The sequence below is a fragment of the Ambystoma mexicanum genome, chromosome 3p (assembly GCF_040938575.1).
Source record: "Ambystoma mexicanum isolate Mex_15411 chromosome 3p, UKY_AmexF1_1, whole genome shotgun sequence".
Lineage (NCBI taxonomy): Eukaryota > Metazoa > Chordata > Amphibia > Caudata > Ambystomatidae > Ambystoma > Ambystoma mexicanum.
The window spans coordinates 309,441,899-309,460,286 of record NC_090925.1 but is presented as its reverse complement, the minus strand read 5'-3'; the positions used below and the strand labels follow the sequence as shown (position 1 = coordinate 309,460,286).

General features: G+C 45.7%; 1 protein-coding gene across 2 annotated transcripts in view; it reads left to right on the top strand.

Annotated features, from left to right (window-relative positions):
• TCEA2 (transcription elongation factor A2) overlaps positions 1-18,388 on the top strand; it is a 991,119-nt gene that overhangs the window by 593,524 nt on the left and 379,207 nt on the right. For both annotated transcript variants that reach the window (XM_069650839.1, XM_069650840.1), the window contains one exon: positions 14,478-14,565. In XM_069650839.1, coding sequence (XP_069506940.1) covers positions 14,478-14,565 — 88 coding nt within the window. The remainder of the gene's footprint in view (positions 1-14,477; positions 14,566-18,388) is intronic.

The following is an 18,388-nucleotide window of genomic DNA, read 5'->3' as shown; positions in this document are numbered from 1 at the left end:
CGCACCTTTTAGTGGTTCAAGTTTTAAAAAGTTAGAGTATTTCTTTCAGTTTGTGGGAATCCATTTCATTGCGAAAACTCAGTTCTACAAATACCAAATCGATTATCTATTTCCAGCCATTAGCGAAGCTTGGAGAATGGAAAAAATGTCTATTGATGGTACATTCGCGGGCAAACGGTTCAGGCTAGCCGGTGATGGACAGTGCGACAGCCCAGGATTTTCAGCCAAGTACTGCACCTACCACTTTCAGGACATGGAAAGTAAGAAAATTGTGAGTTCGGTGGTCGTGCAGGTGTCACAAAGTACATCCTCAGTGGCCATGGAGAAAGTTGGCTTTGTAGCATCATTGCAAGAACTACAATCGCGGGGAATGGTGATCGACCTGATAGCCACGGACAGACACATTTCAATTGCCAAGACAATGAGAGAAGAGTACAAAAATATAAATCACCAATTTGACGTATGGCATCTTGCAAAAACAATCAATAAAAAAATGTCGGCTGCAGGTAAAAAAAAAGATATGCAAGGTATTTCACAGTTGTCCAAGTCAATCAGCAACCATCTTTGGTGGAGCTCAAAAACATGTGGAGGGTCGTTGGAAATTCTACTGGAAAAATGGCGGTCAGTAATGCTACACTGTAGCAACGTTCACCGCTGGACCACAAACCAACATTTCCACAATTGTGAACATGGCCATTTGTCCACAGAGGAGGCACGGAAGAAGAAGTGGTTGATTCCTTCATCACCCACTCACAAAGCCATTGAAAAGATTGTATTTGATAAAACTATAACAAGAGATTTGAGGGGACTCACAGAATTCTGCCACACAGGAGATTTGGAGGTGTTCCACAATATGTGCCTAAAGTACAGGCCAAAACGATTGCATTTTGGCATGGAGGGCATGATAAATCGGACTCTTCTAGCGGTCTTGGCACATAACCATAATGTTGGCCGTCAACAAAGTAGGACGACCGGAACTTTAGGGACGCTTCGCTACAATAAGGCCTTCACTAAAAGAAGTAAACAATGGGTGATCAAACCAGTGTTTGAGGATATGCAATATGAGATTGAGAGACTTATTGTTGAAGTCCTAGATAGGCACATACATGGAGTTGTGAACGAACCTGTGCAGGGGACAACTGCATTGCCACCCAACATTGCCTCTGTTCCATGTCCACCTAAAGCAGAGCTCATTGAGAAATACACATCACGGTTTAAATGATTGTAATTTGATTGTCTGTTCTCTCGAGTCTCCTCATGTTGCAGGCCCATTGAATATGTGTATCTATGTAATGTGTAAATAAAAGTGATTGCTCAGTGTACATGCAATGTGTCTCTCCACCCTTGCCCCTCCCTTCACCGTGCAGTTGTGCGAACCACCCGGGTGTCACCTGTGACTTTGCTCTGGAGTCTCCTCATGTCGCAGGCCCATTGAATATGTGTAGCTATGTATTGTGTAAATAAAAGTGATTGCTCAGTGTACATGCAATGTGTCTATCCAACCTTGTTCATTTGCGCATTAAATTAAACCAAACAGTAATATAAATCATTTTTCAAAAAATATAGAATGTCTCCGTATTTATGGTTCTCTGGGGCTGCAAATGCACGCAGACAAAATGTAAAGATGGAGTGTAAATTTCAAGTCCTGTGAGATGGCCTTACACTGAATGTAGCTAACTAGGAATGTGTGCTCGTTCAAAGTGAAGGTCAGCTGCTTTAATTTTTTGCTCGGGTGCCGGAATGGCCCACAACTCAGTATAAGGTTCTATTGTTATTTGACCTTGACAGGCCGGGACCATCCCGAAAGACTTCTTTTTGGGGGTGTGGTGCAATAACGTAAGAAACGATAATGAATATAATTTCAGAAACTAAAGCCATTAAATGTTCGTTCATTAGAAGAAATAACGTCGGCATAGAAGGAGTGGTATTTCGGGGCTGCCCTACGCACAGACACAATGGAAAATGCAAATATAATGTAAGTAACTCTTTAGATGAGTTTATACCGCAATTTAATTACTATACAGTAGCTTTAAAGACGGGTTAAGTTGTACTTGTTCGTTCTATGTGGCATATTGTTTTGTACCGCGCACTATCTTGAGGAGAACCATCTCCTTTTACGGAAGCACCTCAAAACCTTCCTCTTTGCTTCTGCTTTCTCTCTCCCTCTCCCCTGCTACAACTGGTCCACTGTCTGCGACCTCGGTCCTGGGCCCTTCCACTCTCCACCTGCACTGCCTCCCTGTCAACCCCTGCACTGGGGGACTGTCTCAGTATCCTACAGCCCCCCCTTCCCAGCACTTGTTCTGCACTTACCTTGCACTCGCCACCAGCTGGCCCTATGTATTTATTATTTTATGCTACTTACCTTGTACTCCACTTCCCCCCTCCCCTTCCCCTTGCACTTTTACCTTCCCCCTACCCCTGCACTTGCGCGATCTGAATGGAATGACACCTGGCCTAGTAGGATCGTTGTCTGTCTTCTCCTTGTTCCCCCCCCCTCCCTGCCTCGCCACGCCTTGAAACACTTGTGTATAGGCGCGTTGCAAATGCCATATTATATCATATCAGTGACGAAGTGGTCCACTGGCGCTCAGGCAGCTCTGAAAAAGGCGGAGGAGAGGGGGTGGGTTACTGGAAATGACGTACAATACCCAGTTGCACTGTCCTAGCTATGAAATAATTTCCCGACCTAATATATAAAATGAATAATTTTAATAAAGATCTGATGGTGAGACTAATTTCATTTTTTATGTTTTTAAAACAGGTACATCCTTCATTATTGTATGTGTCACGAGTACCAGACACCGGCGGATGGCTTTTACAACCGCCAGTTGCTTCTCCGCGTGAACAACGTTACCACCCTGACCATTTTATGGGACGATCGCCAAGTACAAGTATGCGGTACTAATGGCTAGATGCAACATACATACCGTTGTGGTGGCCTAGTGCCTCGTTGTTGGAACAGCCATGCGATTATCAGTGCGACCGAAGAGCTTATTTTATCGTAAACCAACACCCTGTGTACTGCACACGAACATCGCTTGTGTACATCAAGACAAACTATTTTGGATCGAGAGCAAAGAAAAATGCAAATCGCTGAATATTCTCTAAACATTTGATGTCAAATAAATGTACTTTACCAAATTTACAATCTTGCGATTTGATTTAAAAGTACAGTTTCATATTCCGAATTGTGGCGCGCTGTGTTGTGAGCTGATCTGTGTTGGTTTCCGGGTTCTGTGTGGAGTCGCGTAGAAGTCGCCTGGGCGCGTTTGCCTACGCAGCACAGTCACGTCACGGAGAGAGGCGGGGAATATGAATGTTTTGATAAAGTCTGTTTCAGGGGCGGGGGATATGATTTAGTGCCGCAAACGCAGGTGAGCCAGGTCGATGGGGGGGAAATGATAGGATTATCACAAAATGGCGGCTGATTTCGAGTGCGTTAATGGACGAAAAGTCGGGTAAGGTCCATAGGAAAGTTTTCTACGATCTACCGATTTATGCTTAAAAACACATGGCCGAACCGTAGGGACAATAAAAAAAAGTGTCCCGGAACTATCCTTTAATGGATGTTTGAGAAGCGGATAACTGTGTGTTGTTAATACAGATCTGACTGGCTCCCAGATGGAAGGTGGGTGATACTGCTTAGGGTGAAACATGGAGTGCTGACGCGGATCACCTCTCAATTGCCACTGTATCGTTGGAGAAGAACCAGAAAAGCAATTGTTTACACATTCAACCCCAGCACTCGCAAATATCAGTGCCGGCATAACTCTGCATTTTCGGCCGTTAGCCTTCTTCGTCGAATCACCACCCCCTGACCCACATACTATCACTGGTCATCTTCCACCCTTTGATACCTTGCCCACCTGGCATGACTTTTGAACCCTCTGACAGCACCCAACTCTGCCCTTGACCTCACCGTTCATGACTGCTTCACTCTCACCAATTCTGGGCATGCCTTAATTTCAGATTCCTTCTTGCACCACCGTCATTGTCTGCCTGTGGTATGATATTGCATTTATAACGTGCCTACACACAAGTGTTGCAAGGCGCGTCGCGTAAATCTCACACACCGTTGCTCCATGGAACAGGCGCCTTGTTGCGAGAGCTGTTGATGTGGTGGATGAGCAGGTCTTTGTTAGCAACTGCAAACTCTCTCTGGGTGAGGTGGTCCACATACTGTTCAAACACTGAATTTCGTGCACCATCAGCAATGGTTTTAGAAAGTTAATGTTTATGGGTTGGCCAAGAAGGCATCCCTGCCTTTCAATGTGAGAATGTTTTAGCCTGTGTCCACTCAATATTCACAAGTAAGGACACAGCACTGCTAGAATAGGATAAATGAGTTCTTGAGGATGAAAAGATGTAATCCTTATTTTCCCTCCAACTTGTCAGCCCTCGTAGGAACCCCAACCACCTTGGTCAAGCAAAGCTCTGCCTTTTCCACCTCCTTTCAACACGATTGCCTCACACCTTCAACTTCCACCTCTATATGACTGCTATAGCACAAATAACATTACCCCTTGCTCGACAGATCACTGATTGAAATTATGGTATACCCGTGTCCAGATGTAATTTTCATTATCCATGTATGTCTTTTTCAAAATTCATGTGTCAATAAATATGAATACAATTAAAGCCTGTGAAGTCATTTTATAAAAATGTCGTTAGCACTTGCATGCAGAACACCCATCAGCACATAATGTTAAACATTTACAAAGCAGCGTGCAAAGCTGTAGAGCATAACCAGGTAAGACAAAATCACCTTTTTTACGTTTACTCTTGTCTTGTAAAAAAAAAAAAGTAAATGCTGCTTACAAATGACTCTTTGCAGAAGTCGGTGGATTCCGATGGCATCTGCCGGCTTTTAAGTGTGTTATTTGCGGGTAGATTGCAGAGGAATCGTTTTGACGGCCACATAAAAATCATTTGGTTATAAATCGGAGCATTTACAGGCAGAGTGGTAAGTATGAAGCAGAACCAGATTTCCCTTCCTCTTCCCCATGCTGCTTGTAAAACTTTTGGAAAAACTGCCGGTGCAGTATAGCAAGGTGTAAACTGCTTTAAGTCTTGTTTCTATGTCTTACTATGCCAGCTTTCAAGCTCCCTCGGTGTTCTTTCTATGTAAGCATTAGTGGCAGGGTCTGGCCTGTGTAGTTTCCAACTAGTCCATATTGTTTATTTACTGTGAAAGGCATCACGGTAGGGTACTGGACCATCTTGGAGCAGACTGAGGGAGATATAATACAATATGATTACATGTACCCCAAAAGATAGCTGAACACAAATGAAACAGGAACAGCACGATACAGAACTTTTCAAGACTGAAGTTCATGTGTGACAAGATGCTCAATGAATCCATTACCTCAACGAATCATTTTCAACTCTTATATTTAAAGTAGTTGCACTAATCAATTGTGGTTCCTAGTCTCTGGGGGTGCTACCTGTACTTTCGCCCTCAACCTTGAAGGGTGCTCTTACCACCCTAACCCACAATCCGTATTGCAACACTGTTTGTTCCGAAATTGTTTGTCTACAATCAGGGTACCCCTACTATCTAAATCGCTCCCTTGCCCTATGGAGACCTAAAGGCTATAGCTTTATTTATCGGACTCAGGGACCTTTCTGATAGCCTGGTTGTACTGGCGCCCTTTTCCTGGTGGCAGTTTCTTAACCTTCTCACTTGTCTGTCTCCTCTCTTCTTCCCTTCCTACTGGTCTCTTTCTCAATGCACACTCTGCCCCCTAGTCTTACGGATCTCGCCCCCTTCAGTCTCTAATCCCAAAAGATGTCTTCCCTCTATCACGTTTTACGTCTCGCTGCTCCCTGGCCTTACTGCAGTTTCTCGCTCTGTCACGTTTCTTGCCTCTGCCCGCTAACTCCCTTCTCTACTCTCCTGGCTCTCACTTCCCTCCCACATACCCGGTTTCTCTCACACCTACACTCAGCCTCCCCCTTTCAAATCTCTCACAAACTCTTCTGTCAGTCTCTCACTCGCATGCATTTATTGCAGCATTTTTGCCAGATTAAAAGGCCCTGCAAAAATGCTGCAATAAATGTAATTTTGTGCTGCACATGTGCATTTTTGTATGCCGCAAAATATTTAATGCCGCAATATCCTAAAGGGTCTGATTAATCAAAGGCTAGTGGCAAGTACTCATTTTGGGGCCTGCAATAACCTGTTACTAAACATGCCACCATTCATACAGTACGTTTAATTTTATTTTCCAATAGTGGAACATGAACTAAAGAATGAAAGACCATGACCCTATTACTATCCAACATATGAGAATACTTACATTTTGCAGCGGGAAGGAGTTCTTTTTACGTGCCAAAGCACACTCAAGTCTGACTTCATTTGCAATCCTCCTAGTTTTACCCTAGCATGCTGAGCGCTGTATATTGCCCTTTTGGAACGTAAATCCCATGAATTGAGTATAGCGGAGATTTCAGCTGTAATGCAGATATTTTATCATCATCTTGAAGAAGGGAATGCAGGGCCTCGCACTTGAAGTGCAGCATAGTGAATGGAAATGCTAAAGACGTTCAATTTCTTTATTGTACAGCTCGCCCATCTCCATTGGCCGACTCTCTAGCACTCTTTCATCTCAATGCTTGCCGCCCCACCCCCCAGTATGGTGATAGAAGACCTTGTCATGGAAAATGGAGTTAAGAGCCATATCTGGATTTCTTTAATGGTATAGCATGCCAGATTGCCCCGTGGCCCAATCACTTTATTCTCTCCCCCAATCATTTGTCATTTTGCAGTACGTACAAGAGAACTGGAGAGTGCATCATTGAAGGTAGTTCACAATATGCAATGCTCAAAGACAGCCATGCTGAAGGAGGTAAAGGACCAGTGGGCCAGTAGGTGGGAGATCACCAGGCGCTTTAAAGTCTGGATTGCATAGAGCAAAACTATTGAGCACAACAATCGAGGCTTAGCGCCTCAATTAACGAATCACTTGATTTATGCGTCCTCTGTACATAGAAATTGCCCATCTGAAAAGTGTGAATTCACACCTTGCAAGGGGTCAGAGGCCACACAACCTCCATGCAGTACTATGCACTTTGTAGGAAGTTAACCATGATTCCATATCAGTTGTGGTGTGTGGCCCATTTAACTGTGGGCCTGTTGCCTTTTTAGAAAGTGTCAAAACTCCTCAATAAAAGGGGCTCTGCTGGCACCTGAGCAGCAGTGCAGCAGAGCCCCAGGAAGTGGCAACTCGTCTCTTTTTTGTTTGCCGTGTGATCACTGCCTGGTGCCCCCCGAGCCGAGGCCACTGTCGGCTGGGTGCCGTGCTCCCAGCCAAAGTAACACGTCTGGTGATCCGGATGTTGCAGGGTGTCCCCTGCTGTTTGTGTACTGCGTGCCTGCAGTAATATTTGTAAGCCGGGGGACCCCAGCATCTGGAGCGGCCCGCCCTTGTGACTGGTAGCAGGCCACCACATCAGTGGATGCCCCAATTAGTATTATCATAGCTGCCATAAGAGAACGGACTGAGACAGCACAGCACGCCACACCAACCATTAAAACGAGACAAGAAAAACAAAGTTGGGCACTTGTTTGAACCCAACTGATGATCCTTTTTAGTGTGACCCCGTAAAGGGCACCTTGTTTTAAATTTTTTGTGTTTATTAAAAATGTTTCTCTGCCAGTCTGTTAAGAAAACTAAAACTTGATCTTTTCATTGTGTGTTTTATTTGTGGGCCATTTTAGGTCTCAACAGTTTACATTGTTAAAAGGTAGAGGTAGTTGGGTCATTGGAAATACTTGGGGCACAGAAAAGGCCGGGAGCATGTAGGGTGGGGGTGAAGGCGAGCGTCCCCAGATAGCACGACCCTCCCCGCAATGAGAGGCAAGAATGGACTCTCCCACGAATGGGAATAAGGCTAGGACCAAGTGCGGGTGAGCTTAAGGAAAGTTTTATCCAAGTCAAAATGGAGTTTGCAGAGTTCTTTGCATGCCCTGAGAGCGCTCTGTCTGACAATAGCAAAGACATGCGTTTTTATTTACAAAAAGTGTCATAGGCACCTACACACTATAGGGGGCACATGTACATGGGGATTGGGTGGCGTCGACTATGTGCAGCTGTGATGCGTCTCTCCGTGGTTGGCGGACACCGCCGGGTGTCAACGTGGGGTGGGCAGGTCAGCTGGGCTCATCCGAGAGGCGCTGTCCGGTCAGGCGTGGTCAGTGTCATTGATGGACGTCTTTCTTGGCTTTCTGCCCTAAGGGCCAGGCACACCCCATTCATTCAATGCTGCAATGTCAGTTGTCCTGTAAATCCTACAATAGGTTATTCTACAGGTTAATATAACACAGGAGGAATGCGCATTAGTTGGGGTACTTTAGCGATACATCAATACAGGGTTGCTGTTATCCTGTTGACTAGGTATCATAGGCCACAGGGCCGGGTCTCAGGGCATGGGGTAAGCTGTCCGGGCTTTGGGTCTCGTTAGAAGTCATGACAGATGCTTTTACACAATGTTGGTGCAATATTAGGTATCTTCTTTTACAAGCGTCATTAATCTGGGGTGAACTGATGGGTCGTGGGACCTATGAGGGGGCACCTCTGGCCTCTGGTTATGGCTGGATTTTGCTGCTGGGCTGTAAATAATTCAGGTGGCTGTTTGTAGCCATGTGAGCTGCGGGGGAATCCTGAATGCCTGAAACGGCTCCAGCCGAATTGGGGGAGGTGAGGCGGTGTCGCTCGGGCCTTTGCTTTCTCTGGCAGGCTTCAATGGGAAGGGAGGAGAGGTGGCCTTGGATATGCCCACAATGATAGTCTTCTCGCAAGCTGCAAACTGTAAAACGAAGGGATTCGCATAATGTAAACTGGCTAAGGGGTTACACATCTATAGTATTTACATCAGTTCATATTAATTTCAGAAGTCGTTAACTAGATCTACAGCTCCATTAGTCACTATAGGGTAAGTATTTGCAATATTAGCAGTTTTAGCATCACACTGTAAATATGATACGTGAGGTAGCATTAGGGTTGGTGGAGCACGCAGGAGCAACAGACCAATACGGTTGACAGCAGTAATACACATTAAACCTGTACATTTGCACTTGATGGCATTCTATATATCTTATTTACATGAGCTCACAATACTGTCGCGCTTGTGTTCCTTTGCACTCTAGCAGCATCAGGGTAGTCCTGGCATAAGGACTTGGTATCATTCACTTTACATTACCCCTAGAGAGGCGCATAGTAGGAGGCCAGGGGCCCTGAGTGTGTGTGCATACTGAGGGGGTTTGTGGTCACACAATGACACATTCTTCGTTTCGTACAGTGTTTGTAGATTTTTGACACAGAGGTTGTGCAGAAGGGATATCATTGTAATGCAATATATGTATAAATGTATGAGCAGTTTCCTGGTGTGGGATTAAGGCTTTTGTTTCATCGAGGACGGTTTACAGTTATTTTCCAAGCCGGGTCACGCTGAGGATAATGATGCACTGCGGAAGGTGAAAGATACAGTGTGCAGTTCCCTCTGGGATCACTGCAAAAGATTTAGGACTACAGGTGTTTGGCAGTAAACCCACTTGGTAGCAGTCTGTACCACACAGATTCACTTGGTAGCTGTGGCTGAGCAGTCAGACTTCCCTCAAGAAGAGTTGGGCAGTATACAGGGTATTCACAATAGGTCAAGAGAACACAATAGAACAAGTAAACGCTGACCAGGGCTTGGTGTAAAAGAGATACAATTATTTATTTAAAACCACATCTAGAAAAACACACAGGCACTAATAGTAAGCAATTCAAAAACACGGTCACTAAAAGATATACACTCCCTTAAAAGAATATTAGACAAGTCTTCGGTAAAGCCCCACTTATTTTCAGACAGCGGTGAGCGCTTAACATAGATGGCACTCTAATAATTCGTTTTAAAAAAGGGAGAGAAAAACAGAGAATAAATTGAAACAGATCCCAACACTTTTTTTCACGAACACAACAAGGGAGGAAGGCAAAGTAACACTAGGAATTCAGTCAGTAGGCAGGATCCGCTTAAGAGGATCCAAACAAAATGTGTCCAAGGTCACACGGTTGCAGTGCACAAAAGTCTTGTAACGGTTCAAAAAGGAGTTGGATCAAAGAGAGGGACCAGTTAGAGGGTCAAGGCAGCCAGCCCAGTCCAGAAGGTTAAGGGGTTATTATTACCTTGTAGCAATCTTTAGAAAGGGAGCCCTGGCGGACACGGTATCTTAAAGTGGTGAGAACACTCCAGCGGGGGCAGTTGTTCCTGGCAGCGGATGCAAGTCGGTGCTTCGTCCGGGGGAAGAGAGGATCTAGTAGGGGAGGAAGACAGGAGTCCGTTGCACTGCCAGGGAAGAAACCAGCCGCAGAGTTTCTCAGGTACAAGGAGTGGTCCGTTGATTCGCGGTTCAGTGGTGAGTGGCTATCCGGCCGCCGGGGTGCTTGGCACGGGCAGTTCGACCACAAACCGGTCTGGGGTGCGAAGAAAGAAGGTAAACTGGTTGTGCCCACCAGTCAGGGGAAGAAGCCTCTCCAGCCGGGAGATCTTCTCTGTCGTCGGGAAGTGGTGAGTCGGTTCCTCAGGGCGCCACCGGTGGTGTCGTCGTGGTAGGTCGGCTCCGCTTCTCCCTCATCGGATTCTCAGGTCCCGTGGCGACTTCTGAAGTTCCAGTCCCCAAAGCCCTGCTTTTATGCAGCATACCCCCATTCACTCAGCCTAGCTGTCAATCAAACATGCTAAGTGGTGAGCCGGCCGGCTCACCACTTGGGCCAATCACACGAGTGCGACTTGAGTTACCAAGGTAACTCAGTCCAGGGTGCCTATACCACCCTCCCACACCCCCTGTGGTACCCAGACAAAGTGGCGCCACCTTTGGAGGCTTCTGTGGAGAAGCCCGCCAAAAAGTGGAACAAAGGGCTCGACTTGGGTTGGAGTCACAGAAGAGAACACAAACGCCATTTTAGAATCGAGTCTTGGCAAAAAAATACCAACCGGCGAATTAATATTAAATAAATAAACCGGTGGTATGTTCGAGGCTATGAGAATTAAATAATAAAAGTTGGTAGCCTCGAACAATGGGAAAATCCCATTTGGAAATATTCGCGTTTGAATATAAAAAGTAGTATCCTCTGCCACCAGCCAAAACTCGATCAGGGGGGACGGAGACGTGCCCCCTCGACTAACAGACCCCGGGGCAATCGAATTGCCCCGACCAGTAAGTCCACAATATGATGGTTTGTACTGGTTTCTGTTAATAATTTGGGACTAGTAAAGCCAATGGTGACTTTACATGCCCTGGGAGACAGTAGTCAGTCCCAGGGTATGGAGTCTATGGTGGGGTGTCACTATGACACCCCTTTGTTACTGCACAGAGGGTGCTGTGTAACGCACATCGAAAAAAAAACACGAGACCCTATGGAGTAAAGGACCTCATAGCCCATAAAACAAAAACCGTCAAAGGAACACCATAAATCATGTCCAAGAGTGGGAGGGAGAAAAAGAGTCTCACTCTTGGCAGGAGAAAAAAACAAACTCCAGAAATCCAGCAAAGCTGCTGGGGGACTCACTAGGTTAGGAAATTCAGCCTAAAGAGAGAATTCTCCCTAACATGCACTAACACTAGCTCATGTCCGACTGGTCGTGGGAACGGGCTTTCAGCGGATCTGCCAGGGAGCGGAGGCAACAGGGTAGACGAGGACTCTCTAAAGGTGTGGGCCGTGCTGCAGCACACATACTGGAGTTAGGGGGTAGGAATCACACCACAGACAGTGAAGTGATCACCAGGGTTTATAAGATCATTGATGACTGGATGCAGGTAAACTGGATGTGCTTGAACGACTCCAAAACTGAACTGATGTTGTTTGGCTCCAGTCGTCAGCTGGAAAAATTGGGGGCAGAGTATAACACATTCCAAATCAAGAACGCCACAATTCAGGTGGTCCCTAAGGTGAAGACATTAGGGATGATGGTCGATGCTGCGGTCGACTCGCATGCCCAGACCAGTTTCCTCCATAAAAACACAGCTTATTATCTCAGGCTGATGAAAGCCATTAAACCACTGCTGAATGAGGGAAATAGGGCAACGATAGCCAGAGCCATCATCCTCTCTAGATTCGACTACGGGAATGCCCTGCTGTTGGGGGCCTCTTCCAAGGATCTTTCCAGCTGTCAGGTGATCCAAAACAAGGCGGTCAGGTTAGTGAAAAATTTGAAGAGGAAAGATCATGTTACGGAAGAGAGGCTCTTTACACTGCCTGAGAGTAGAAGAACGTATAAAGTTCAAGGCTCTCTGCCTGGTTCACAAGTGCCTCTATGGCACAGCGCCCGCCTACCTGAAAACGAGTGTAGTGCCCTACAATCCCAGGAGAAATCTACGATCAGGGGGCAAATGCCTATTGATCGTGCCCAAGTTTAAGCTGAAAACCGGGCTGGGCAGATCTTTTCTTGTACTGGCTCCCAAATTGTGGAACAGCATCCCTGAACCCCTGAGGTTGGAAACTAATCACTCTACCTTTAGGAAGGTGCTGAAGACTCACCTTTTCAGATGAGAAATCGGTTGACGATGCCTCTCAGAGGCCTTCCGGTGGTTAGTAGACCCTTTTAAATGTCGTATGTCACGTAGTATCTGTTGCGTATGTTTAAGCGCCCTGATGCCCGTGGGCTACCGGCGCTCTACAAAAACTAAATACATACATACATACATACATACACAAGGAGTCAGGTCTTAAGATGGTGTTCTGGTTTTCAAAAATGGTTTCCTGGGCCTAGCCTAATACAGTATGTTTAGTCGATGTGTCGGCCAGTGGTCCACCCACCACCTGGGCCCTGTGGCGGGGGGGGCCCTGATGAGTCATGGACATCACAAGGAGGGGACTGCAGGGGAGGGGGGGGGTCTCTTTGACCTGTCCTCCAATACAGGGGCAAAGAGAGAGGGTGATGTGGAGAGAGGCAGAGGAGTTCAGGACCAGCAAGTGGAGAAGAGGTCACTGACGCATGCATCTCGCAGGTCCAGCCAGCAGAGGAGAGCATAGCTCTGGGCCGAAACAAATCATTGTGAAAACCGTCCCCGAGGGACAATAGAGCTACAGCAGCACATGATATGCTGATACAGCTGGTTAAGTTTAAGCTGTTCAGTTAGCCGTTTGTTTCTTCTGCTGTCCCAACTACTGGACCTTTTGTATGTGAGCAACAGATAGCAAGACTACAAATTGTTTTTACGGCTGTGATAACCTAAAGCAAATCAGCATCTGCCTGAAAGATCATGGTCCCGCACAACCAGAGAAAAAGCTGCTGCATTGGGTCATATTGTTTAAATGTCTGTTTCTGAAATCTGCCCTGCTGATACTTTGTTCAGCATATATGCCTTGCAAACCCAAGATTGTCACATTGTTTGATGACTGAGGAGGTGGCCAGATACCTAGGGTAAGTAGCAAATTATTTTTTTATTTTTTTGTGTTTTAACCAATAATACCGACTTTTCACAACACAAAAATAGAATTTACAATAAAACATAGATTACTTTGGTCTGTACATTTTCAAATGCATTTAAGCACCATTAGCATATTTACAACTGTCCATGTTTTCAGTGTTTCATGTCCTGAACATATTCTTTCTCAAAAAGAGGTTGATTCAATCCACCAATCATGATATGCGTATTTTGCAAATTTCTGAATTCTTACATTTGTGGTCCCACTACAGTCCATCATTATGTGTCTGAGTGTTTGAATACTAGACCCTTTACACAATGTGCATAGATTGCCAGATATGCGGAGCACTTTACTGACAAACAGAATTTCTCGCGTGCGCATCAAATTCAAACGAAACCTGAGAGAGTTGTTTCTGCGTTTGAGTTGGGAAAGAGTCTTAAATATCTCAGCAAGAGGCCTTGTGGTTTGTCATATGGGGAGAGTGTAGGATTATGTATTAAATCCTCTTCTGTGCAATTGCAGTCATAGAGTATGTTTTGGGATTGAGACCTCAAATTGCATAAATATTCGTTTGAATTAGAGGGAAGAATAGTCTAGCAAATTATACAAATTATACAAGAAGAAAAATGTGTCCACCTGTAATGGTAGTGCTTAGGTCCGTACCTGTTCCTCATAGTGTAGACATTCCATCCCAGGAATGGCTCAGGATGGAAAAGCCCTTTGCAAATCCTGACGGCATTGCTCAAGAATATATTGGTATCCTTACATGGTTGCAAAAATAGAATTGAGTGGGCTGGTACAAGTAAATTGTGTACTCGCTGGTAAGTAGCCAGCACGTTTTTGAGTTCAGTATTCCTAAATGCAGGATCCGCTTGCTTGTTATAACGTAGTTAATTACAAGTGGTTGTTTATGATTTTAAGGGTTCACATTTGAATTTGTCTTACATGCATTGTACTTTATAGTGAGAGTTTTGCAAGCTTATTGAAGGTAAGAGAAAAGTTAAATGCATTGCTCCTAACACATTGGTTTTCTATCATTTTGCTTCTCGTTCTTACTTACAGATGGTTCGGAAGAGAAAGGTGAAGATAAAAAGAAGAGCGATCCCCCACCAACATCCTCCATGGCCAGCGGTGACTCAAAACTCCACAGGTAACAATATTACTCACGTGCTGTGACAGTGGCCCTGAGTTGGTTTGAATGGTATTATTTATTTTATTTATTTATTCAGATTTATTTAAAGCGCACGTCAGCCCGGGGGCATCGTGGCGCTGTCACATGAATACATAATCTGGTTACAATGGAAGGAAGATGGTTACAAAGCAAATTTTCTTACATAAAACATTTCGTAGCATACGTATGCGAGCAAGAGTAGGCGAAGGAGGGAGGACGTTAGTTGAATAGCATAGTTTTTAGGGATTTGCGAAAGGAGTACAGCGAAGGTTCTGCTCTGAGTGAGTTGAGGGCATTCCAGAGCTTAGGTGCTATGTGTGGGAAGCCAATGCCGCCGGCTTTGGGTCTTCTTACAGTGGGTACTCGGAGTTGGTTGGCGTGATGGCTTCTTCTAGGACGGGTGGAAGAGTTCTTAGTTATAGTTTCAGATAAGTATGGGGGTGCTGTGTGATTGATGCATTTGTGTGTGAGAGTGAGCATTTTAAAGTTGATTCTTTCCTTGACTGGGAGCCAATGGACGAGTCTTCTGGCCTGAGAGATATGGTCAGTTTTGGGGATGTGTAGTGCAGCACGGAGGGCATTATTTTGCACTATTTGGAGCCTGCTAAGGTTTTTAGTCGATGTGCCTGCCAGGATGGCGTTGCAATAGTGTGCAGTTACATAAAAAGGGGGGAAAAAAGAAAAGATTTGACACATTTGGTATGCTGTCACAACCCGCACAGAAAATACAAAATATCAATGGGTGTAGCATAACTAAACGGGTGAAGGTTGGCCAAGCGGCATAGGAGCATTTTGAGAACAAAGCAACAATAGCTTACTTTTGCACTTCGAGCTAAAGAACTGAATGCATCTGCTTGCTCATTCTGTGGAGCTCAAACCTCGTCCGTGGAGCTGTCCGGTGGATCCAGAAATGGCTCTGTCTGAGCCTGAGAATTGTTAGGAGCCAGAAGCTGAGAATACCGGCAGGTGGTGAGAGACTAGAAGAAATTCCACAAGTAAAGGAATTGCTGTCTTCCTGAATGGAATTTACAGAAGTGTAAAAATCTGCATCACTTATGATAAAGAATATACAGTAGCACTTTCAAAATCCCGAAATCATGCTCAAGCAGTGTTTGCAAACACACAGCTTTTCCATTAGACTTGGTAAACACACTTTGGTCCACTGCACTGCGGCTGAGTCTCTTCATGCCAACGTGCAAATTTATCGGAAACAACCAAATTTACCGATAATAAATGACCAAATGCGTGATTTGGCCAAATGTCGGCCATTTGAAAATTCACTATTTCGTGAGCTGGTGTTGCGGGGGGGGGGGTCGCCCCTGAAGCTTACCCAAAATTAAGGAAAGGACTCCCCGGCGCGTGTTCCCTTTCACTTCTGTGATCCGGAACAGGCGTTGCAGGGACACTGCGAGTCAGCGGCCGCAAGCTAAGTAGTGGGGTGGGTGTGTGGGTTTGGGTGTCGGTAGGGGCAGGGCCAAGTTGAAAATATTCAGGGGAGAAAAGACCAAAGGTTATTTCAGTAAAAATAATCTTCAGTCTTTTCTCCCTCAAACATTTGGATCTGAGGCTTTCATCCCCAATCCCATTTTTCTACTTTTTAAACTAAGTGCCTATTTCAGGAATTAGATTTATTTTTTTCTAGCCTTTTTTGAGGTGGCAATATGACCATCTCAAAATGCGCTGGAAAGTGACAATCATTCTTTAAATGGTCTGCCCAGATACCCATTAGACATTTGTTAGGAAAGATTTTCTTTTTGCGGCTTTCCCTCCATAGATTTCTATGGGAACCCTCATAGTTTAGGTTGTCCTGACTTTTGATGGGCCTTGCTTGTTTTGCTAATTTTAATCAGGAAACTGGGTAGACCCAAAGCCTCATTCCTGAGAGACTCTTTTGGAATGCTTGGATTTTTACAATAGCACGGATCAACTTTTATAGTAGTGCAGTTAGGATACTTTGGTTCCTTATATATTTTTTCCTAAAGGCTTTTTGGTTACTTAGACAAGGGGCTTCAGACAAGTTGGTGGTAGCAGTGTGATCCGATTTTCGTGATATTTGTCTTGTGCACAGTTTACATTTATCGCAAATGGCTACGAAAGGAGACTAGCACCCTAAAGTGGGCATGCCACGAGATTTACTCCTGTTCTTTGGCCCTCTTGTCCTTTGGCTTTCTTCCTGACTTCCCAGGTCAGGAAATGTCATATATGGTAACCACTCTCCCAGTGACAGCTGCTGCCTTTGCAGACAAGTGGGTTTTGTGTGTGTGTTAGCCAGAGGAGCTTGTTGCTGCTGTTCCAAGCAGAGCGTTGGGACTTGCCAAATCTTCAGCTTATGCCATGAGATGCTTGCCATTGCATTTTCAGCACAACTTCCTACAATGGAAGCTGCGCTGGAGCTGCTTCTATATTCACTGCTGGAAGATCGGACTGTGGTTACTTCCACTGGAACAATCTCTCTGCAATCTGTGAAGTGTCTTGAAGAGTCTGCACCTCCAAAGTCTACATCTTGTCTTCATTTGGGGCTCTTCAAGAAATTGCCTGGATCAGTTTGGTGAGAACTGTGACCAGCTCCTGACATGAAAAATTACTTCTGCACCCGCGACCCATCTGCTTCCCTCGCCTGAAGCAAGGATAGATATTGTCCTCGATGAATTCTGGAAGATCTTCAGTGTCACCTGGAATGATCAGCGTCGTTGGGAGAGGGGCATGGAGGGTTTAAGTGAGCAGGTCTGTTTTTGCCCCGCTGTCTCCCATAGGATAACAGTGGGTGTTGCCCTTGCCCCTAAACTCCCTCTGGCCTTGCCTCTGGTTGTGGAATCGGAGCTAAGCATCCCTTCCTAGGACATGGCTTCGGAATAGGATAGAGTGGGATACTTCCCTGATATGAAGTAAATACTTCACTTTAAGGACCTTTTCAAAGCACCACCACAGCCCACTACATCAGTTCCGAAATACCTTGTAATTCAGAATAATTAGCATTAGTAATTAGTAAGAAATGGTCCGCTAGTAGTATTGCTAAAGTAAATAAGGCAATTAAAAATAAATTGGATTTAATTCCAAATGTTCTCCCCAACTCTATTTGCCACCTTTGGGAAAGTAATTTTGGATACATTCTCCACCTCTAGATTGGTGGGTAGGGGTAGACCGCACAGGTGCAACGTGGAGAAGCGGTGGGGGGGCCGTGGCTAGAGCCCATGGAGTGAGGAGGCTTCTGCTGTGAGCTCCCGTTGTGATCCTCTTCTAAATCCTGGTTTTGGTGACTACGGGCTGAACTTTACATACCGCTGGACACAACCGATGCTCCTGATCGCATCGTATGCCCGACAAAATTTGGAGCCCTGCAGCTTACGAACGATACCGGAGAAGAATCCCGCCTGGGCGAGCAAGATGGCGGACGGCTAAAACTACAGCGCAAATTGAAAAAAGCGGGAAGTCGCCACTCCGCCCTTTTGGACCTGGATCGCTGGGCGAGACAACCACCAGGGAATAACCGTGCTTGGCCTGGGACTGCCTGCGTGGGCTGGCGAGACTGAGCGGAGCACACCAGAAGCTACAGCCACCTACGCCTTCCCGTGCTGCTGGGAGACGGAGGGACCCACCAGTGGAGCGGTGCGCGGCGTACCTTTTTGAAGAGCTGGTCGGTGAGAGGAATGTCACGGCTGGAGCGCAAACATAGGCGCCAGCAGAGGGAGCGACCACAAGTGGGTCTGCGGCGTCGGCCACGTTCGGGAGCCTGTCACAATGAGTGGCAGTGGGCGCAGAGGAACTGCTGCTCCACTGGGGAGCTGGAGCACAACGGTTGCAA